Raw genomic sequence first — 22,500 nt, forward strand, 5'->3', positions numbered from 1 at the left:
AAAAATAAGACAAAATCCAAACACTATGAAAGAGTATACAATGAAAATTCAGATTTGTCTCCTGAGGGAACTCATGGCTAACAGTCTTGTGGATCCTTCCAGAAATTTTCTGTACCTATGGGCATATATATTCTCCGCTTCTCTTTCACACTTTGCTCCTGGCGCCTGACAATGAATTCCACATCTCATTCATTTCCAGCTGCACGGTCTTCCCAATGTAGATGTGTTCTGGGTTATTTAACCACCTGATCCCCATCCCAGTGGCCATCAGGCTGTTTCCAGGATCTCCTCCCTAGCAACGGTGCTGCCGTGAATGACCCCAATTTACTCTCCAAGGGAAAGGCAATCCGGAGAAGGAAGGACAAGAGTTTCCATGCAGAGTTGTGCCATAAAACAGGGGGTTGGACAATATTCCCTCCTGAGCCTTTTGGCTCACTTAGGGGCACAGGAAGGGGTCCAGGCTGAGCAAGTTTTGTCCTGACTTCAGGCCAGGTCCCTATACCCCAAGTCACCCCCACCACCACCACAAGCAAGCTCTGTGTTCTGAAGCCTTGTGCTCCTTCCTGACACCTATTCCCAATGGACTTGTAGTCTGGACTTATAGTCTCTAGGTCTCCTGCATTGCAGGTGGATTCTTTACCATCTGAACCACCAGGGAAGCCCAACACTTGTATCTGGACTCTAGGTCCCACCCCACTCCCCCTTCCTGCCCCCCCACCCACCTAAGCTCAGACTTAGGGAGGGAAGTCCCTTCGGGTTGGAAGGAATTGCTCAAGCACTGAGATGTCTCGTGGGGAACTCCCCACCTAGAAGGGTCGTCTGATAGAGAAACCGGGGCAGAGACAAGTTCAGAGGAGAGAAGGGTTGGGTGTGGCTGGAAGGTCTGTACAGGGTTCCCCATCTGAGAGCTGCAGGCAAGATCCCTTGCTTCTGGTTTCTTATAGAGGGGCCAGGGACCACCAGAGGGACTTGCTAAAAGTTTAGACTCCTGAGACCCTTCCTGCACGTGGCCCCCCAATCAGGAGCTGGGGGGGGTCACGCCCCAGAATCTGCATTTTACAAGCTACCCTGGGGAAGCTGAGCTGCTGCTCCTCCCAGGGTTCTTTATCCTTTTTTGGTCTTCAGATCCCAATTTGAGGTTGTCAATGTATTGTTAGTAGTATTGGCATGTGTCTTTCCTCCTCCCTTAAGAGAAAAGCCTTTTACTGGTTTTTGTTTTGTTTTTCCCTTTCCTCATCAACGTAGCAGAACCAGACAGCCACGGCTAGGAGAATGCCCGCATCTGTGGAATGAGCCAATGAAGGAGCCCACTGAAAGTGATAGACCCTCGCCCTCAAAGTGTACATTTGGACACACACACATTTTGAAAGCAACTGTAGGAGGATCTGCAGACCCCCTTAAGCCCACTGCAGATACCCCCTAACAAATAAGGTTTTCCCAGAATCTCTAACACTTCAACACTGAAGTCCTGTGATGGCAGGGACAACAGATGACCTAAAGCAGCCGTCCCCAAACTTTTTGGCACCAGGGACTGGTTTCGTAGAAGACAATTTTTCCAAGGACGGGGTTGGGGGGGATGGTTTCAGGATCATTCAAGCACATTACTTTTTTTTGCTTTTTTTTTTAAATTGGAGGATAATTGCTTTGCAATGTTGTGGTGGTCTCTGCCATACATCAACATGAATCAGTTATACATATCCCCTCCCTCCCCACAATAATAAACTCTCTCCTCCCAGTAAGGAGAAACTCCTAAATGGAGGTGCCAGGCATTGAACCCAGGGCCTCGTGCATACTAAGCACACACTCTACCATTGAACTACACCCCCGCTACTACACTTACTGTGCACTTTATTTCTATTATTATTACATCAGCTCCACCACAGATCATCAGGCATTAGATACTGGAGGTTGGGGGACCCCATGGTCTACAGGACACTGTTCTCAAATGCTCTGGGGTTTGGGGCAGGAAAAGCCTGTAGGAATCAACTTCCCCATCAACCTCCTTATTTTTTAAATAAAAAATGGCTGGGGAAATGACTGGCCTGAGGATTCTGGATGCCCCGTGGTGGTGGTGGAGCCTGCCTCCTTCCCTCATCATTGCTCCCCATCTGAGCCCTTTGGATCTCCCCTGAGGACTGAGTGCTCCTCCTTCCCCGCTGGGCTCAGAACCCTCAGTGTCCTCCAGAAGGATGCTGAATTGCTGTCAGGGCCCCACTCTGGCTCAGGGCCAGACCAGGGTTACCGGCTGTCTAACTGCAGCCTTCTCCGCAGGCACACAGCACAGCAGGCCCCAGCGTGACTGGCTTCTGCTGGCACAGGTGTAACTTGGCATACGGGACTGTGTGAAGTGTCGTGTGAATTATCTACAGGAATCCCCTATGGGATGGGGTGCGGTTGTTACCACTGTTTGACAGATAAAGGAAACTGAGGCTGGGAGTAGAGAGAAGCCTTGCTGAAGAGTCAGCTGACCGTTCATAACAGCAGGATTTGAACTCAGGTAGGCGCACTCCAGGGCTTCCCAGGTGGCTCAGAATCCGCCTGCCAATCCTAGAGACGCAAGTTCGATCCCTGGGTCGGGAAGGTCCTCTGGAGAAGGAAATGGCTACCCATTCCTGTATTCTCACCTGGGAAATCCTATGGAAAAAGGAGCCTGGCTGGCTACAGTCTGTGGGATCGCAACGAGTCGGACACGACTAAGCGTCTAAACAACATCAAGGCGCACTCCCGAGCTTCCTTTTCTCAACTGCCATCGACAGTCCTACCACCTGAGAGTCTCTAGCTATCGGGGCATAGAGACCCGTCAGGCTGTCCCATCTGACTGGGGGCCCCACCTGGGTATCAGCCAAGAAAGGGGAGCCCAGGTGCCCAAGATGGGCATCCGAGACCCTGGTGAGGGTCCTCAGCCTGGGGCGCGTGCTCCAGGTCGGGAGTCAGGGGCGAGGGGGCTACGGAGCGCGCTCGGGAGAGCCTACAGTGCGCCTCCGCCCGCCTGCCCAGCTTCTCGAGTGTCCAGGCTGGGAGGTGGGGTGGGATGGGCCGGGTCCTCCCAGGACCCCGTGTCCCCACCCCGCTTCCAGGCCGGGCGCCCAGCTTGCAGCAGCCTGGCCGAGGGCGCGCCTGGAAGCCCCGCCCCCGGCGCCCCGCCCCCGGGAAGGTAAGCACCACCTTCTCGGGCGCGGCGGGGGGAGCCTGCGGGCGCCCCGCCCCCCGCGAGTAGTGACCGGCCGCCGCCGCAACGCCCCACTCGGGGCTCCCGCGTCGCCGCCCGCTCACCTGCGCCAGCTGCCCGGCCCTCGGTGCGCGCCGGGGCCTCCGCCGCCCAGTGCCCAGCCCGGCGCAGCGACCCGCCGCCCCGCCCGGCCGCCACCATGAACTCGCTCTTCAGGAAGAGAAACAAAGGCAAATACAGCCCCACGGTTCGGACCCGCAGGTGAGCGGCCGCGAGGGGAACGGCCGGGCCTCCGGGGCTGCGGCGGCTGGGAGGGGCTGCGCCCCGCCTTGGGAGGTCCACGGGGCGGGGAACCCTGCCTGGAGTGCGCGACGCGCGGGGACGCGGGCGACCGAGGGCCGCCCTTGAGCTGGGAAACACGGCCAAGGTGGGAATGGAGGTGGGCCGGGGGCGCGGAAGGAAAACACGCTGTTTGGTACCGGAAAGTTCTAGGAGCCGAGAGAGCACTGGCTTGGGCGCTTAGAGGGCAAGGTACTGAGATGGAGTCACGGGGGGCGGGGGTCTCCGCGTCCCGCGGTCGCCCGCGGGCCAGGGGTCCTCGCGGGCCAAAAAGCACCGCCGGGTGGAGAGTGGTGTGTCCGGCGGACGCTGCACCCAAGGCGGGTGGGGGGGCTTGGGCAGGGTGTGTGCAGGGACAGAAGCACGTTCTGGGGGCGCACCCACGCGGTGAATTTGAGCTGGAGCGGGGGGCGTGGCGCGGGACGTTCACCAGCGCTTCTTGGAGGGGCGCGCAGGTGCTTCTGGAGTCGGGGAGGCGAGAGGTGAGGGGACGAATTGGGGGGCGGGGAACGTGCCACCTGCAGCAGAACTTTCCTGCACCTGCCATCCTGCGCTCCAGAGCCTGGTTTGGAGGAATTCGTGGGTGTGGGGTCGGGTTGGGGGAACCCGGGCTGAGGCACCCCTGGTCCACACCCCCTACCCCACCCCGAGGTCTGCGCAGCCCCTGGGAGGGCCGTGGGGCCTTCTCCCTGAGTGATTTCTCAGGGGCGCGGCTGCCCCCAGCACCCTCCCCTCCACCCCAACCAGCGCCGAAACTGGCGGCGTCTCTGAGAGCCTCCGGTTCCCAGGCCCGCCTGGGAAGGGAATAACATGTCTCGATGTGTTTGCGTTGAAAGGGCAGCCCACGTCCGCTTGGTAAGCCTAATGTATTCACTTAATAACCGGTTTAGGGGAACCTCAGTGGAGATGCTGAGATTGAGGGAGGGGCAGGACCTCAGACCCTTCCTTGGCCTCTCTCTAGGGAAAAGGAGGCAGGGGCTATAGCTGGGAGGGAGCCTTTATCCAACAAGGGGCTTCAGGCAGGTGAGGAAACAAAAAAAACTGCAGAGCTCACCTGCCCCAAGTGTATCCACTCCAAAGTGGCCTCATCTGAGACCCCCTCCCCTGGAAGCAGTCCCTCACTCCCTCCCAGGCCACGGATGAAGGCAAGGAGACCCTGGCCTGCACCCCAGCCTGCCCCTGCGGTCCAGCCCAGGCAGACCCGTCTGACAGGTGCAGGGGGCCTGGGTGTGGCGTGGAGAGGCTGGGCCCTCCGTGTCTTTGTTCAGTCAGTTCAGTCGCTCGCTGTGTCCGACTCTTTGTGACCCCATTGACTGCAGCAAGCCAGGCCTCCCTGTCGATCGCCAACTCCAGGAGCCTGCTCAGCCTCATGTCCATCAAGTTAGGGATGCCATCCAGCCATCTCACGGTGCCCTCACCTGAGACGCAGAAGGTGGGCGCTCCATGTCTTTGAATTCCAGGCTTTTCAGAAACTCCCCTCCCCTGTGACCCCATTGCCCCTTCTCCCCTTTGCCTTGTTTCAAGTTCAGAAGCATTTCTTTCCCTCCCTTCCCGGGATTCCCTCCTCCCCCACTCCCACCACACACACACGCACGCACGCACGCACGCACGCACGCGCGCACACACACACACACACACACACACACACACACACGCCTCCCTGGTCTTTCCCAACCCCAGGGATTGGGCAGGGCTCTGCACACCACTCCTCAGTGGCCAGGTCCAGCTGGCTGTCCAACCCAGCTGGGGTCCCGTCCAGTCCCTGAACTGTTCTTTCAGATGTTGCACAATTAGACACTCTGTGCCAGCCAGGGAGGGCTGTGCTGTTCTCCCTCCACTGAGACCGGGGCCCCTCCAGTTCTCCACACACACGCACACACCCACACACCAGGAGATGGGCCAGCCTCGCCCTGCTCTCCGCCTCCCTCATCCCTCTGAGCCTCCCCTTCTTCCAGCTCTCCCTCCGTCCAGTCCCCCAAGGGCTGGGCTTGGACCTAACAAAAGGTTATAATGAATCTGGACAATCTGGGAGGGTCTTGGCCTTCCCAGCAGAGGGCAGGAAGGAAGCAGTTAACATCCTTTACAGCTTCGGGGGTTAATGGGCATGGGTCCTGCACTTTGCAATACCCCTGGCCCAAGGCAGCCACCCGCTGCCCCTAGCTGAATGTGTGATATCAGCTTGGAGGTCTCTTTCTCCAGGAAGCCCTCCCCGATCCTTCCCAAGATGGGATGAGATTCTTCCTTTGGGCCCCGTGGCCTTGCACAGTCACAGCCCTGTGTAGATGCCAGGTAACCGTGGTCTTGCCAGCCCAGCGTCTCCATCTGCCTGTTCCCCTTGGTGGAGACAAGTTCATGGAACAGATTGCAGGGTCGAAGGTAGCCTGTTGAGTGTTACCCAGTGCTTGGCCCTGTACCCATAGCTCTAAGATGTGGTTGCTGGTCACAGGGTGCTGACCCCCAAGTTACTCTTGCACCCTGAGTTTTCTGGGGGCTCCCTCTTCTGTCTGGGGGAGGGTGGGGTTGCCAGTGAGATTCAGCATTGAGGTGGTCAGTTGAACACCTTGCCTCTGGTTCCAGAGAGGCTCAGGAACCTCTCTGAACCTCAGTTTCCTCATCTACAAGGCAGGCCTGGTACTAATATCTTCTGTGTGGGGTTTCTGGGAGGAGCCAACATAACAATGGAGAGGATGCCCCCCCGTGCACCCGCCCCCCCCATCACATAAGAAGTGCCCAGAATGAGGGTCAGCATCCCTGCCCCCAGCAAAGGGGAATCCAGAGCCAGGACTTGTGACTCGCACACAGCCCCGCGGTCACAGGCTTTGGATGGCACAAGTGAACAGAAATTCGTGAATGGAGAGCCCCTTAGGAGAAAACTGCCCCTCCCTGTCTGTCAGACTTGTAGCAGCTGGAACTGGGTGTAAACTCCGCTGCTCCTGCTGCCCTGGTTTCTAATGACAGGTGTCGGAACTTGTGTTCACACCTGAGCTAATGACAGGGTCAGGCTGCTGGTGCAAGGTCACCAAGGATAGTGTCCAGCTCAGGCGGAGGGCCTTCAGGGGCCCTGGTCCTACCGCCCTGCTTGGATGCTGAGGGTACAGCCCTGGCCAGACCTTGCTCTCCAGCTGTGCCACCTGGGGAGAGCTGCGTGGCCTCTCTGAGCCTCTGCTTTCTCAGCTGTGGAATGGGCATAAAAATACAACCTGCCTGGTGATATTGTTGGCATGAGAATTAAATGAAATACTGCAGGGAAAGGGTTGAGAATTACAGGAAGCCTCAGTCCACAGCAGCTATGATAGTTGTAACTGTTGAATAAATTGGAATAGGCACCTGCTATGTGTCTGGGATTGAGATGAATGCCATGATGGACAGGCAGTGCACTGCACTGCACTACTCCTGGGGTGCCATTCCAGGGAGTAGGGGTGGCTGTGGAGGAGACATTGACAGTCTACATTTAATGGAATTTTGCTTAATTACCACTATGGTTGCAGGCCTGTGTCATGTTGGTGATGGGAGCCACTGAGAGTTTGGGGGGACATAGAGCTGGACAGATGAGATTTCCAGCCTGACTGCCCTGTTGCTCCCTGACTGGTCTGAAGTGAGATCTGTCAGGGTTAGGGTGGAGACCTGGATTATTGGGGAGGACTTCCTGGGGAGGTGACTGACCTGTCATTGTGAGGGATGGATGGTTAGACCCAGCTCTGCAGTTAGACTGAACTCTGCCTGTGTTTGAGTTTGGCAAAGAGATTTGGCCTCGCTAGGAGCCTCAGCTTCCCCCTCAGTAAAATAGGACTGATTTTGCTCCTCTACCCAGACCTGGGTCCCAGTGAGCACCCAGCAGCCTGGCCTCACTTCCTGACCTCACCTAGGCAAAGTCCTACAAGAATGGCCCAGTCCTAATGGGGACATCCTGTGGGGGAGGCAGGGCCCAAGGTTTTGGAGGCTGGTGAAAGAGGCATGTATCCTCCTGGAAGCTAGCTGGGGTACCCTGGGCCCCTTGGTGATTAAGAGCATGTCATCCAGGTGCGGGTTCAAGCCCCAGCTTTGCCTCTCCTGAACTATGTGACCTTGGGCAGGTCACGAAACACTTGAGTCTCAGTTTCCTCATCTGTGAAATGGGAGTGCTGCAGCAGCCATCAGCTGGTGAGGTCGCTAGTGGCTCAAGTGAGATAATGCACATGACGGGCCCAACTCCCAGTGAGCGCTCAGTAAGTCATGGCAGCGACAGTGGTGACTGCACCCTGCTGTTAAAGATGAAAAGTGAAAGTCGCTCAGTCGTGTCTGACTCTTTGTGACCCCACGGACTATACAGTCCATGGAATTCTCCAGGCCAGAATACTGGAGTGGGTAGCCATCCCCTTCTCCAGGGGATCTTCCCAACCCAGGGATCAAACCCAGGTCTCCTGCATTGCAGGCAGGTTCTTTACCAGCTGAGACCCAGAGATGAGGATGGTGCTAAGAACGGAGCTGACCAGGCAGGTGGGCTCCTTCCAGCCATGGAGGCTGTTGCCCCAGGGGCACAGGAGGTCAGCTGACTCCCATTCATTCACCCTAGCATTCATGTGGACCCCCACACACACACCTTAAGGAGACACACCTGCATGCATTGATCAGTGACAGCTGAAAAGCTCGAACAGTCTGCAGGAGGGCCCTGTCAGTAAAGTTCACCTCCCACTATGCAGGTAGCCAGGACTGGAATGATCCGCCCAGCCATTTCTCAACACCTGCTGTGCACCCAGCATAGCCGTGGATGTTTATACATATATATATAATTCTGACACCAAGCCTGTAAGGCTGCTGCTGGTATCCCATTTCACAGAGAGGAACGCTGAGGCCAAGAGTAAAGGCACTCACCTTGGGCTTACGGCTCACACATGGCCAATGCTGGGGCCCCTGGAGAAGGAAACTAGGGCTCCCCACCTCAACCTGGGGCTGGTGCTGTCCTGGGGACTGCCCCAGGCCAGATGGTGGAGTCACTGAGTTTTGTATCCCTGACTCCGCCCAGCAACCCTTTCTACCTCCCCTCTCTCTGGCTTTGCCCTCACTTGCCCAGTGCGGATGGAGGGGGAACAAGACCTGGTGAATTAGATTCAGGACAGAACAGAGCTGAACATGTAACAGTGGATGCTAATGGTGGCATTTCAGACACAGTCAGGGAGCTTCTCTGGGGAGAGGCTTACCTCAAGTCATACCTTTTAGGCAACACTCCTAGGAGAGTGAGGGGCCTCTGTTGAGGGCCCTGGGGGCTGGGGGAGAAGCTGCCTTTGAGAACATGTCCAAGGCTCCTTGTCAAGAGATTTCTGGCTCCTCTCTGCTCCAAGCAGGGCTGTGTGGGGTGTTGCCAACGCCACCTGCCACTCTCCAGCCTGCCTGCCTGCCTTGACCTGTCTTAGGAATGGGGAGACGGAAATGGCCCCTGGTCTTTGTTCTCTCTGCTTTTGATGGGTCTTCTGTCTTCTGTCCTCCTGAGCCTAGGGAGCGAGGCCCCCAGTGCCCCTTCCTGCCTTCAGGCAGAGTGAGCCCTGCCCTGGCCTCTAGGCTCCCTGCTTCCAGAGCGGGCAGCCCTGCTGGGCCCCCAGGCCCTGTCACCAATGCCCCTGCAGCAGCCACTTCACCATTCCTGCCTCTGCCCCATCACCCCATTCCCTCCTCCCCATGGCAGCCAGGGAGCTCTCTCTTATTCAGTCGCTCAGTCGTGTCCCATTCTTTGTGACCCCATGGACTGCAGCATACCAGGTTTCCCTGTCTTTCACTGTCTCCCAGAGTTTGCTCAAACTCATGTCCATTGAATCGGTGATGCCATCCAACCAACCTCATCCTCTGTCGCCCCCTTCTCCTACCCTCAATCTTTCCCAGCATCAGGGTCTTTTCTAGTCAGTCAGCTCTTTGCATCAGGTGGCCAAAGTACTGGAGTTGCAGCTTCAGCATCAGTCCTGCCAATGAATATTTAGGATTGACTGGTTTGATCTCCTTGCTGTCCAAGGGACTCTCAAGAGTCTCCCTGCCAGATGTCAGTCTGGTCCCGTCCACCCCCTCCCCACTTGGTTCATCCCACCCCAAGCTTCCCTTTGCTCTCAGGGCCTGGGAACCGCCACCCTGCATACTATGAGTGCATTCCCCTCTCCTTTCCATGACCCTTCCAGCCCCTGAGCCTTTGCCCATGCTGTTCCTCCCTGGAATGCCCTTCCCACCCCTCTGGGCTGACTTCTCTTCTCAACTGGTCTCTGTTCCTTGGGGAAGCCCTCCCTAAACCTCTCTTTCCCCGGGCAGATCCACTTCCTGCATTGTCTCCCCCATCTCCTTGGTCACCCTTATCTCAGGGGCCGTTGGGTGGTCTGATGGAGATGAAGGTCTGTCTCCCCCAGAGACTGGCAGGGTGGCATGTGTGCTGGACGAATGACTGAATGAGGAGGGTGGCCCTGGGGGCCTGCAGAGACTTCCCCCTCTTGAAACATCTCAGGCTGATACAGACACACATGCTCACACACAAGACACGCACGCACGCTCTCGTCCCCACCGAGAAACAGGGTGAGTGGGTGGGGCTTCGATCAAGCGGAAAAGAACCAAGGAGCCTGCGCAGAGGGCCCCTGCCGCCACCGCCTTCTTTGGTGTGCTCAGTAAACAGGCTGCAACAGTGCTGTGTGACAGTGCAAAGACAGTGCAGGCCCGGGAGGGGGTCGGGTGCAGAGGGAGCAGCAAGGGCCACGGAACAGCAAGACGGGCGTCCACGCGCATCGGCCTGCGGAGGCATCACACGGTGTGAACGGAGCAAGCTAAGGACACAGCACATTTGTGTGCGTTTACAAACATTCGTTCAGGGACTTCCCTGGTGGTCCAGTGGCTGAGACTCCGAGCTCCCTGCGCAGGGGGCCTGGGTCCCATCCCTGGTCAGGGACCTAGCTTCCGCATGGTGCAACTAGAGACCCCACATGCTGCACCTGAGACTCGGCACATCCGAATAAATAAATGTTAAAAAAAAAAAAGAAGAAACTGAGAGATTGTAGTAACAAAAACACTCTTTAAAAAATAAAAAACTTTAAAAACTTCATACAAAGCAATTCCATGTATGTTAATAGAAGCAGATGCTGATATGTAGGGAAAGTTTAAGACAGGTTTAGGAAGAAACTTGTGTAGATCACAACAAGCTGTGGAGAATTCTTCAAGAGTTGGGAATACCAGACCACCTTACCTGCCTTCTGAGAAATCTGTATGCAGGTCAAGAAGCAACAGTTAGAACCAGACATGGAACAACAGACTGAGTCCAAATTGGGAAGGGAGTACATCAAGGCTGTATATTGTCACCCTCCTTATTTACCTTATATGCAGAGTACATCATGCGAAATGCTGGGCTGGATCAAGCACAAGCTGGAATCAAGATTGCCAAGAGAAATATCAATAACCTCAGATATGCAGATGACACCACCCTATGGCAGAAAGTGAAGAGGAACTGAAGAGCCTCTTGATGAAAGTGAAAGAGGAGAGTGAAAAAGTTCACTTAAAACTCAACATTCAGAAAACTAAGATCATGGCATCTGGTCCCATCACTTCATGGCAAATAGATGAGGAAACAGTGGAAACAGTGACAGACTTTATTTTCTTGGGCTCCGAAATCACTGCAGATGGTGACTGCAGCCATGAAACTAAAAGACGCTTGCTCTTTGGAAGAAAAGCTATGACCAACCTAGACAGCATATTGAAAAGCAGAGACATTACTTTGCCAACAAAGGTCCAACTACTGATTTTTCCAGTAGTCATGTATGGAAGTGAGAGTTGGACTATAAAGAAAACCGAGCACCAAAGAACTGATGCTTTTGAACTGTGGTGTTAGAGAAGACTCTTGAGAGTCCCTTGGACTGCAAGGAGATCCAACCAGTCCATCCTAAAGGAAATCAGTCCTGAATATTCATTGGAAGGACCGATGCTGAAGCTGAAACTCCAATACTTTGGCCACCTGATGTGAAGAACTGACTCATTGGAAAAGACCCTGATGCTGGAAAAGATTGAAGGCAGGAGAAGAGGACAACAGAGGATGAGATGGTTGGATGGCATCACCGACTCGATGACATGAGTTTGAGCAAGCTCCGGAAGTTGTTGATAGACAGGGAAGCCTGGCGTGCTTTGATCCACGGGGTCGCAGAGTCAGACATGACTGAGCGACTGAACTGAACTGAGGGAAGAAACCAACAGCTCCAGAAATATGCTCCCGCAGAGGAGGGGGCCCAGAGGACACCGAATAATAACCCTGTTTTTGAAAAAAATCTGAAACATGTATGGCCGAGTGGGAACATCAGCAAAGTCTTGGTGGCATTCTTTTCCATACTTTTCTGCACTTTTGAGCTAGATTAAGAGTTTTCAAGTTTTTAAAAGTGAGGGGTGGGCTAGACCAGGGGGACTGGCAGCTGATACAGCCTAGAGGGAAGCCCACAGTTCTGGATCCGAGTCCAGTCAGCGGGGAGGAAGAGGGAGCAGGCCTCAGCGCGGGGAGATGTCCAAGGCCTGGGGAGCAAGAATGGAGGACTCTGGATGCAGAGACTCAGAAGTGCGGGAGGGAACCACAGCCAGGAGCTGGGAGAGGTGTGACTCATGGCAGCCTCTGAGGCTGAGGCTCAGAGGAGCAGCTGTCCTGAATTCTGACTGTATTGTCCTTCTAAGATAGGAGTGCCCTCGTCTCTCTTTTCCAGGTGAGGCTCAGCATTTTAGAGTCTCAGCGGCTCTGAGCCGGGAGCAGATGAGCTGACTGCTGGAGTGTCCCCTCCGGTCGCCAAGCCCATCCTTTCCTGGACAGAGGGCTTGTCAGGTCTTATAAATGCCCAGCGGGCTGCTGGCTGGCCAGAGGCTCCACCCCACCCGCGGCCCGCTGACTCTAGAAGGCTGCAGGGCTGCAAGAAGACAGTCCTGTGCAGAATTCTTTGCTGCTCCAGCAGCCAGGGCTCAGATGACAGACTCGTGGCTTTGAGGGCTTTTCACTTCTCCATGCTGGGATGGGGACTTTTGGGTTCCAGCTGAAGGTTGAGAAAGGAATCTGAGTTTGTGCCGCCAGGAACAGAGGAGGCTGTAGTCCTGCTGCTCTGCATCAGGAACTTGACTCTTCCCAACTATAAACTGGGCAATGAAACCCGCATGTTCCTGAGAGGGCAGCTGAGGCTGAGGTCGGGGATGGAGGTAGAGTAGAAAAAGCCTGGGTCTGGGAGCTGTGTACCCGCTTTCCAGGCCCAGTTGTACCTCTCGTGAGCTGTGTTGCTGCCAGCTACCTTCCTGCCCCACTGTGGGCTTCACGAAGGTGGGGGCTTTGCAGACAGTGTGGTCACTCCCGCACCCCCTGAAAGGTGACTCATGCATGTTAGGTGCTCCGGGAGCAGCAGCGAGAGGTCTGTTTTGAATCTACAAATTAGAGGCGTGTAGCGTCATGGAGAGAACTGGAGATGATGTGTGTAAAAGCATCAGGCGCATAGTAGGTGCTTCCTGTTTGGAGGCCAGTACTCCTTGTCTACTGGTTTTGAACCCAGAATGATGTCCTAACAACTGGGGTTGTCACAGTTGGCTTGAGCCCCATTTAAATCTTGCAAAAACCTCCAAGACACACCCTGGTGTTACTCAAAGAGGTTTGAACTTCTGTGTGTGTGTGTGTGTGTGTCTGTAACGAGAACCCAAAAGCACATGCCTGACATGAGGCCCCAAGGTGGGGAGGCCTTCCCTGGGTGGAAGCAGATTAAACCATGAAACAGAGCTGTAGTTACTCCACCAGCAGCCTTCTCACTGTAGAATCTACTTCCCCAGGATTAGTAGACAGTAAACTCCTCCACACCTATCTAATTATCACTGAGGTTTCTAGTAGGGAGCCCGTCAATCAGTTGACCTGTCAGTCTGGTATTTTTTGGATGCTTTCTGAGTACTGTTCTCTACAAGACTTCCTTCCTGCAGAGACCTGGGAATTCTTCCTCGATCTGCTGGTCTAACCCTGCAGCACATGACTCTGGTTCGTTTCCTTGTTCCCAGCCCTGTCAGCATGTTAGAATCGCCTGAGTTTGGGGACTTCCCTAGCAGTCCAGTGGTTAAGACTCTGAGTTCCCAATGCAGGGGGCCTGGGTTCCATCCCTGCTCAGGGAACTAGGTCCACGTGCTGCAACTAACACCTGGTGCGGCCAAATTAAAGAAAAATTACCTGAGACTTGCAGGTGATGTCCAGTCCTATGGCAGACCAATCAGGTCAAAATCAGTGAGGCAGGGCCCAGGCTTCAGTCTTGTGATGTGCAGCTGTCAAGCCTGAGTAAAGCGGCAGTGTAACTTGTCCATAGAGTTATATGTCCTTTGTTGTTGTTTAGTCGCTAAGATATGTCCAACTCTTCTGCAGCCCCATGGGCTGTCCATGGTATTTTCCAGGCAAGAATACTGGAGTGGGTTGCTGTTTCCTTCTCCATGGGATCTTCCAGACCCAGGAATCAAACCCATGTCTTCTGCTTTGCGGGCGGGTTCTTTACCGCTGAGCCACCACTGCACTTTGCTCTTCCTTTAAAACAGCTAAAGCAGCAGAGTTGCCTGGTCTGCCACACTCTATTCTTTTAGTCCCAACCATCCTATGTAATTTTATTTTAGATATGTGCCTTATAAAGTGGTGTAGAGCTGGCTTTTGTTTTCTTTTCCTATTCTCCCCTGAGAGTCTTATCTTTTAGTGGGTGAGTTTAACTCATTCTCAATTATTGTAATGACTGCTGTGTTTGGACCTACTCCTGCCATATATTTGGTATTTCCTACTTATCATACTTTCTCTTTGTTTCCTTCTCATTCTCTTCTTGCATTTTATGGGACTGACCTTTATTTTCACAATTAAATTAGGATACAAGGCCTGAAGTGGGCAGAGTGGATGAAAATACCCTGACCCAAACAGTCTGAATCTCTGGAATTACAGTTATTGGAGAGCTTTTCTAAATCCTGCCTATTAGACCATAAACTTTTGGACAATAAGGACTTACTTACCTTTTGGTGGAGGTTCTTCTGTGGCTCTTAATTCCAGGATTTGTGTAGGCGGGGCTCAATAAATAGGTGTTGAATTAAATAGACATTTTAAGCATGTTGACAGCTCCAGGGACTTGGTGATGGAGAAGGGCCTGTCCCCAGGGCCTGTAAGAGGGGCAGAGAGATGACAAGGAGTTGGGAGTGTGGTGAAATTTATTCAGCAGTTACTGAATATCTGGAAATCTTGATGATTTGGAAAGCAACAGTCCCCAGCATGGACACTAACCTTCTGGCCGCAGGCAGGTCTCCCTTCCTCCCCAGGCTCAGTTTATGTATCTGCACTGGAAGCAATAATGGTACCAAGCTTGATGATGGGTTGTTAGGATCAAAGCAGGAACGCCTGTCAGATACCGGGGGAGGGCGTGGCCCCGGGAGGGGTTCAGTCGTCATACCAGTTCCTTCCCCCTGAATGGCCTGTTCAGAGGGACAGGCTGGGAGCCCCTCGTGGTGGCATCTTAGAAGAGTGAATGACTCAGCCTCAACTACCGCCACTGATGGTTACTCAACCAGTTGGATTAATTATACTGCTGAAGATGCCAACAAGATGTAAGTCACTATGCCTCCCCTGGGTGGTGAACGCCTTGCTGCTTTGTCTCATGACCTTGATCTCTCCCCATCATTTTGTGGAATAGTACTGACAGACCCTGATGCTGGGGTAGATTGAGGGCAGGAGGAGAAGAGGGCGACAGAGAATGAGATGGTTGGATGGCATCTCCAACTCAATGGACATGAGTTTGAGCAAGCTCTGCGAGATGGTGAAGGACAGGGAAGCCTGGCGTGCTGCAGTCCTGGGGGTCTGAAAGAGTTGGACACGACTTAGTGACAGAACAACAATATTGACATCCCTCTTGCTCTGAGGAAGTGGCTCTAACACCTGTTCCGATCTTGACACCATGACTTCCTAACAGTGTGACTTTGAGCAGGTTTCTTGGCCTCAGTTATCTTCATCTGAAAAATGAGGAGAGAATTATTCACATGCTATAAAGTGTCTGCCCAATTCAACATGTATTTATTGAGCCCCAAGCCTGTGCAAAGCCTGGAATTAAAGGCTACAGAAGGGTCCTCCCAAAAGATGAGTAAATCCTTATTGTCTAAAAGTTTATCACCTAAGAGAATTAAGAAAAGTACCCCCAATTACCATAAGGGCATGTTTCTCCCAAGATTGCCGGGTGTCAGGAGATGTTGCAGGAATAGGCTGAGCGGGCGATGGGCGATGAGTCCTTTCAGTGTCTGGCTGTTCGTTTCTTCAGTCATATCCTGCACCTGCCGTGTGTGCCTTTGTGGTAGAGACAGGGCAGGTGTCCTGGAGTGAAAGCCTTTGCTCTCTCAGCCTGGCCATGTTTAAAGAAGGCAGGGTCTGGGGGCCACCTGGCACCCAAAATGAACTTGGAGGTTCTCCTGGGAGCCGTTTAGGCCCTGGAGGCAGGCAGGACCCAGAAAGGGTTGACTATGGGCAATAGGAGGCCGGGTTCCTTCTCTGGACTCGAAGAGGGGCGAGGCTGGGACAGGCTGGTTCCCAGGAAAGGTGTGGGCTCCTGTGCATTCCAGACATTCCGAGACTGATCATCCAGCTCCGCTCGCACCCACTGAGACAGAGTTAACCCCAAAAGGGAGGGACTGTGGACATGGTCAAGGACCAGAATGTGGGGACTGACTCAGGCCTGGAAGGTGAGGTGGCACTGGCCAGGGAGGAAGGGCCATCACCATCAGCCACACCCTGTCCCTGCCGGTTCCCATCTTGACACCCAGAAAGAAAAAGCAAGTTGGGCGTGACCAACAGGTGACAGAACAGTTCTAGGCGGGCAGCGACTGCTGGGTGGGGGCTTATGGTAGGGCTGTGGCCCCTCTGTAGTGGTATGAGCTGTTCCCTGGAGGTGGGTCAGGAAAGAGGCCGTTCTCCCAGGAAGGAGGGTGGCGTGGCTGGAGCAGGCTACGTGGCTGGCTCTGGCCCGTGGCCGTGGGCATAGATGCTGGAGCTCTGGGGGCCCGGGAAAGGGTGTGGGGCTGTGGTCTGTGTGCTCTGGCACTGCGCACCCAGGCACCGTGCTCTACTGAGCACAACTGGGAGTCCTGGATTGTTTTCAAGTCTGGCAGCCAGAGACCCATAGATGAGACCTGGCCTTGGGCAGGTGTCTGGCCAGTCTGTGTGGGTCTGGTGGGAGAGTGGCAGAGAGCAAAGGAAATGACCTTTTTCTTTCCCCCAGTTAATTAATTTACTTGCCTGTGTCAGTTCTTAGTTGCAGCGCACAGGATCTCCACTGTGTCACAAGGTATCTTTCATTGTGACACACAGACCTTCTATTGAGGCTCAGCAGCCCCACAGCATGTGGGATCTTAGTTCCCCCACCAGGGATCGAACCCACATCCTCTGTATTGCAAGGTGGATTCTTAACCACTGGACCAACAGGGAAGTTCCAGGAAATGACCTTTTATTAAGTGGCCCTAGGGCGCTAGTGGTTAAAGAACCCACCTACCAATTCAGGAGGTGTAAGAGATGTGGGTTCGGTCCCTGGGTTGGGAAGATCCCCTGGACGAGGGCATGGCAACCCACTCCAGTATTCTTGCCTGGAGAATTCCCATGGACAGAGGAGCCTGGTGGGCTACAGTCTATTGGACTGAAGAGTCAGACATGACTGAAGTGACTTAGCATGCACGCGAGGATGCTGATAACTACCTTATGATGCACGCAGGTACCAGGCACTAATGTTCCGAGCCTCCTTCAGCTTCATTATGACAGAACTGATGGGCTGCAGTCATTGTGGGCTTATCACAGAGTGGTCCAGGGGCCGCAGAATCACCCAGAACTGTGCCGTGGTGTTTTGTTAACCACCTGCTGTGTGAGATATGCATAGAACAACCTGAGAGGCCCTGCAAGTGTAAACTACATGCCAGGTGCTGAGGAAAAGAGAGTGTAAACTCTCCCTTTAATAATGTTCTATTGACTGTCCAAGTAATGCTTTAGCTGTATTGCGTGTGTGTTAAGTCACTTCAGTCGTGTCTGACTCTTTGCAATCCTGTGGACTGTAGCCTGCCAGGCTCCTCTGTCCATGGATTTCCCAGGCAAGAATACTGGACTGGGTTGCCATGCCCTCCTCCAGGGGATCTTCCCAACTCAGGGATTGAACCTGCATCCCTTATGTCTCCTGCATTATCTGTATTAGATTAAATCAAATGGTGTATGAAAGTTAAGTTCACCTTCTTCTTTCTATGTTTTTCACATGGCTACTAGGATGATTTAAACTACAAATGTGCTCACATTCTGGTTTTATTGGACAACTGTGGCCTTGAAAGCAAATCAACCTAGTCCCCACCCTATCTGCCTTGGGAACATTTTCCACCTATCCGATATGTCTTTCTGTTTGCTACCCAGTTTTAGTGGATCCAATAACCTCATTGTGCAGACAAGGAAATTAAAAGTAGGCAGGTGAAATAGCACATGTTGTTATACCAAATGTCAGCAGCTGTTCATTAGATTACTGCTGGGATGAGCTCCGTGCCGGGCAACGTGGAAACAGCACTGAGTCAAACAGACCAAAATTCCAACAATCCTGAGCCTTCCTGGTGTGACATGCATGTCCAAGGTCCAAAGTGTTTTACAAGGCTCCTCTCTTTGAACTGTCTCCATCCTCTGGATGAGGCTGATTCTTATTCCCATTTTGCAGATGAGAAAACTGAGGCACAGAGAGGCTAAAGAACCTGCCGAGCTCTCAGTCTCTGTTCTTTCCCTGGGCCAGCTGACTCAGTTTCCCTCCCTGCAGGCAGGATGGAGAGGAATGGACCAGTTGGTGCTGGGTGGCCGGGACAGGGAGAGTTGACAGAAGGAAGGGCTGGGGCGGGCAAGGCAGGTCCCGTACAGGAGAGCGAGCTCTCTTCTGAGTGTGTTTGGGATCATTGACAAGTCTGAGGCAGGACAATGGCAAGATCTGTTTGAGTTGTTGAAAGATCTCCCTGATGAATGTGCGGAAGTTGGCTGGAGGCAGCAAGGGTCAGAGTGCAAGGAGATGGCTGGGCATGGCCATTACATTGGTCCAGGTAAGAGGTGATGCTCTTGATCAAGGTGAGGGCCTTGGGGTCAGAGAGAGGATGGAAGCACAGGGTTCTCTTCCCAGGTGGAATCAGGGGAGGCAGAGGCAGGGGTCTGGGGTGGTCTTGGGGTTCTGCTTGAACAACTGGGTAGATGAAGCCTCTCCACCATGCCTGTCTGCAGTTTCTTTGCAGTCCAGGGATAGTAAAACTCATGGTAGAAACACCTTAAACCCCTCAAATCCCAAACCTAGTGACCCAATCCTTACTCCAAACCCAAGTCCTCCAGACTGGGGCTGGGAGCTTTGCCCTCTCATTACCCATATATGTGCACAGCCCCTCCCTGCAGGAGCTGGAGAAGACATTTCCAAATATCGAGGTGACTTGTGACTTCTCCATGCCCAGGTGAGGTGACATACACAAGGCGGAAGCGGAGTGTGTCTGGGCTTGCATGAAGATCGGTGTGGATGGCCTGGGTGGCCCAGGGTTCTTTTTTTTAGTTCCTCCATGCCTGTGGGTTCTGACATGGGGCCTTGGCTGCCAGCTTTTATCAGCTCCTTTTAGCCCAAATCCCTGGGTGGTGCCTCTGGGTGGAAGCAGAGAACCTGGACTCCCTGCAAGGCACCACTTTGTCTCCATTCTCTCAGTTAACCGTGCCCCAGCCCTGAGGGGTGTGGACTGCCGTGACCCCCAGTGACAGACGGGCAACCTGAGGCTCAAGAAGGGTAGGTGACTGACAGGTTAATAAGGACTGAGTCAGGATCCAGATCTAGGCCACCTGCCTTTGGTCCAGGTGCTTAACCACTAGGTTATACTGCGTACGGCTTATCGTGGAAAAGGGCCAGGGGCTCCCCACCCAAAGTAAAGCAAGAAGGAGTGATTAGTGGCAGGTGGGGCTGAGGATCCTGCGAGAGCTCTGGGTTCTCTGTCTACCCACGCGGAGCATCCGCAGAGTCTGGGTGACCCGGAGTGCCTCCTCTGTCCCCACTTCTCTGATCGGCTTTCCTGCTGGCCCACTGACCAGACCCCACCCCCTGGGCTTCACAGCACGGGGTTCCAGCCCTGGCTCCCTGGTCTGCAGCTGACCTCCTGGGCTGCGAGAAGCCACCTGCAGAGCAGGTCAGGCTGTGCTTACAGAGTTTCTAACTCTGGTGACAGAGTGAGGGTGCCCGATGCCCCGTGAGGCTCCCAGGCCATCTCCCCACAGCTCTAACGCCCAGAGTACATCCTGAGGGACAAAGAGACGTCTGTTCCAGGCTGGTGTGTGCGGGCTCAGACCCAGAAAGCGATTGTTTGTCCCTGGAGTGTCCTCAAACCCAGTCACGGGACTCGGAGGTAGCCCTAGATATCCCCCTGGCCAGCCTGTGCCCTGTTTTCCCTCCTCGCACCAGGAGTCTTATACGCAGGCCAGGCCAAGGAAACAGGGTCCCTTGTCATGCCTCGGATGGGCCCTGGGCCCTCCTGGACCCTCGCCAGACTCCAGTGTCCTCAGTCTTGGAAAAGAAAACAAGGGCGGATTCTCTAGAAAAACAACCCCTGTCTGCAGGGTTGTGACTCCACCTGGCTTGTGAAACCCATTCACCTTGTCTGACCAAAGTCTGGGCTGGGCTGAGAGGACCGTTTCTGGAGACAGCCAAGACCTGGGTCCTCATTGGCCTTTATTAGTACCAGGTGGGGTCTCGGGCCACGGCACCCACTGCCCCACCTGTCAAGGTGGGCATCCTAGACACACCATCACCCAGAAAGATCTGCTCCTATAGGGTTTTGCTGGAAAACCTGGAAATCTAGATGTGAAAAAGTGAGTGTTAGTTAGCTCCGTCATGTTTCTTTGTGACCCCATGGACTGTAGCCCGCCAGGCTCCTCTGTCCATGGAATGCTCCAGGCAAGAATACTACAGTAATTTGCCATTTCCTTCTCCAGGGAATCTTCCCAACCTGGGGAGCAAACCCGGGTCTCCTGCATTGCAGGCAGATTCTTTACCATCTGAGCCACCAGGGAAATCTAGAAGGAACCTTTAAAGAAAAAAAACAAAAACAACTGAGCTATGGGGACTTCCCTGGTGGTCCAGTGGTTAAGCCTCCTCACTGTCCTGCCATTGCAGGGTGCACGGGTTCAATCCCAAGCTGGGAAACTAAGCTCCCACATGCCACGCATTGTGGCCGAAACATTGAAGAGAGAACAGCTGAGCTGTGCACTGTGTTCTGCCTGCCCCGTTTCCCCGGATGCCTCGTTCTGTTCCAGGCCCCCAGCTTGCATTTAATAATCGTGTCTCCATCATCTCTGCCCGTCTGACGGTTCCTTAGTCTGGCCTTTCATGACCTTGGCAGTTTTGAAGCGGTCTGGTGAGGCGTTTTGCGTTTGTCTGCTGGCTCCCAGCCATGGCTTGTGGGTCGTACGTTACCAGAGAGGATTCTGAGGGAGTGCCATGTCCTATGTGTCGACGTGCCTTCTCCCTGGTGGCGTTCACCTTGCTGTCCTCGGAACTGTGAAGTTACTGTTTTTTAGAAAGAACCTACTACAGCTTCCCTGGTGGCTCAGCCCATAAAGAATCTGCCTGCAATGCAGAAGACCCAGGTTCCATCCCTGGGTCGGGAAGATCCCCTGGAGTAGGGAATGGCAACCACTCCAGTATTCTTGCCTGGGAAATCCCATGGACAGAGAAGCCTGGTGGGCCACAGTCCATGGGATCACAAAGAGTCAGACACGGCTGAGCGACTTTCACTCACTTCTTTTACAGGACCAGTCACCACTGGCAAGTGGGGTTCCCCAGGAGAGAAAGGGGGTCCATAGGCACAACCCCATGCACAGATCAGGGAGCAGTGTAAGGGCTCAGTTTCATTTGGATGGCAAGCCCTTCAGGGAGTAGAAGTGCCTGGAGTAGTGTTCTGTGAATAGTCATTGTCACCACTTATGGGGCCCCTGCAATGTGCTAGGTGATTAGACCGAATATTTGTTGAGTGTCTCCAGTGTGCCAGGCACTGTTTTAAGTGCTGGTGAAACTGGGGACACCCCACTTGTGAGCTGACATGATGTCACATCTGCTCAGAGGCTGCTGTAAATCTCTAGCTTAGTCCTCGAACCCCAAAGTGGTCTTTGAAACTCGATTCCAGGGTCCCAGAAGTGACCCTGACCCTCACCACCCACCTCACTTGCCTAGATAGGGTGAATCTTGCCCATTTGACAGATGATAAAACCAAGATTCAGAAATAGAAAATAGCTCTTCCAAGGTTGTGTGCTCAGTCACTCAGTTGTGTCCGAGACTCTTTGCAAGTCCATAGGCCATAGCCCACCATCCTCTGCCCATGGGATTCTCCAGGCAAGAATACTGGAGCGGGTGGCCATTTCCTTCTCCAGGGGGTCTTCCCGACCAGGGACTGAACCCCCATCTCTTGCGTCGGCAGGAGGGTTCCTCACCACTGCGCCACCTCTGTGCTGTGGATATTGACCACGCCACTTCTCCCGCAGCGTCCTCTTCTTATCTGTCCCTTGCCTTTCCTGGCGCTGGGTTACGAGGTTACACGGATGGTTAATGCAGTCAGGATTTGAACCCTGTCTGGCTGCGGACACCGGCTGCTCCCCGTGTGACCTCGGGCGGGTGCCTGCGCTTCTGAGGGCCTCAATTTGCTCACCTGTGTAATGAGCAGGTGGGGCCCAGTGACTTCCGAGGCACCTACCAGTGCCAACGGCCGCGGCCCTCAGCATCTCTGTCCGTGTTAAACTTCTGAGTAAGTGGAGGGAGGCTGGGTGTGTCCCTCTCCCATCCTGGCACTCAGATCCACTTCCCTGGTCCCTTCCCTTCTCTGGTGGGGTGGGGGGGAAACCTCAGCTTTCCTGGCTCAGCCCAGAGATCCCCATCTCCATGGGTGGGACCAGACTCGGAAGAGGCTGAGAGGGAAGAGCTGTATCTGGGCCTCCATCGATCGGGCCGACAGCCCCCAAGGGCCATGTCTGGCTTCCT

The 22,500-nt window shown here is 54.1% G+C and overlaps 1 protein-coding gene and 1 non-coding gene across 3 annotated transcripts in view; one reads left to right on the plus strand and one right to left on the minus strand.

The window, feature by feature from the left end:
- Positions 1-1,754: 1,754 nt before the first annotated feature.
- On the minus strand, positions 1,755-1,826 carry TRNAT-AGU (transfer RNA threonine (anticodon AGU)). Its single transcript has one exon. It is a non-coding gene; the product is annotated as a tRNA-Thr (tRNA).
- Positions 1,827-3,225: 1,399 nt separating this feature from the next.
- Positions 3,226-22,500, plus strand: part of PPL (periplakin) — a 48,366-nt gene continuing 29,091 nt past the window's right edge. For both annotated transcript variants that reach the window (XM_055409420.2, XM_055409422.2), the window contains exon 1: positions 3,226-3,430. In XM_055409420.2, the coding sequence (XP_055265395.2) occupies positions 3,369-3,430 (62 nt within the window). In that variant the 5' untranslated portion in view covers positions 3,226-3,368. The remainder of the gene's footprint in view (positions 3,431-22,500) is intronic.

The sequence above is a fragment of the Moschus berezovskii genome, chromosome 27 (genome assembly GCF_049115385.1).
Source record: "Moschus berezovskii isolate FMDL1 chromosome 27, NW_MosBer_1.0, whole genome shotgun sequence".
Lineage (NCBI taxonomy): Eukaryota > Metazoa > Chordata > Mammalia > Artiodactyla > Moschidae > Moschus > Moschus berezovskii.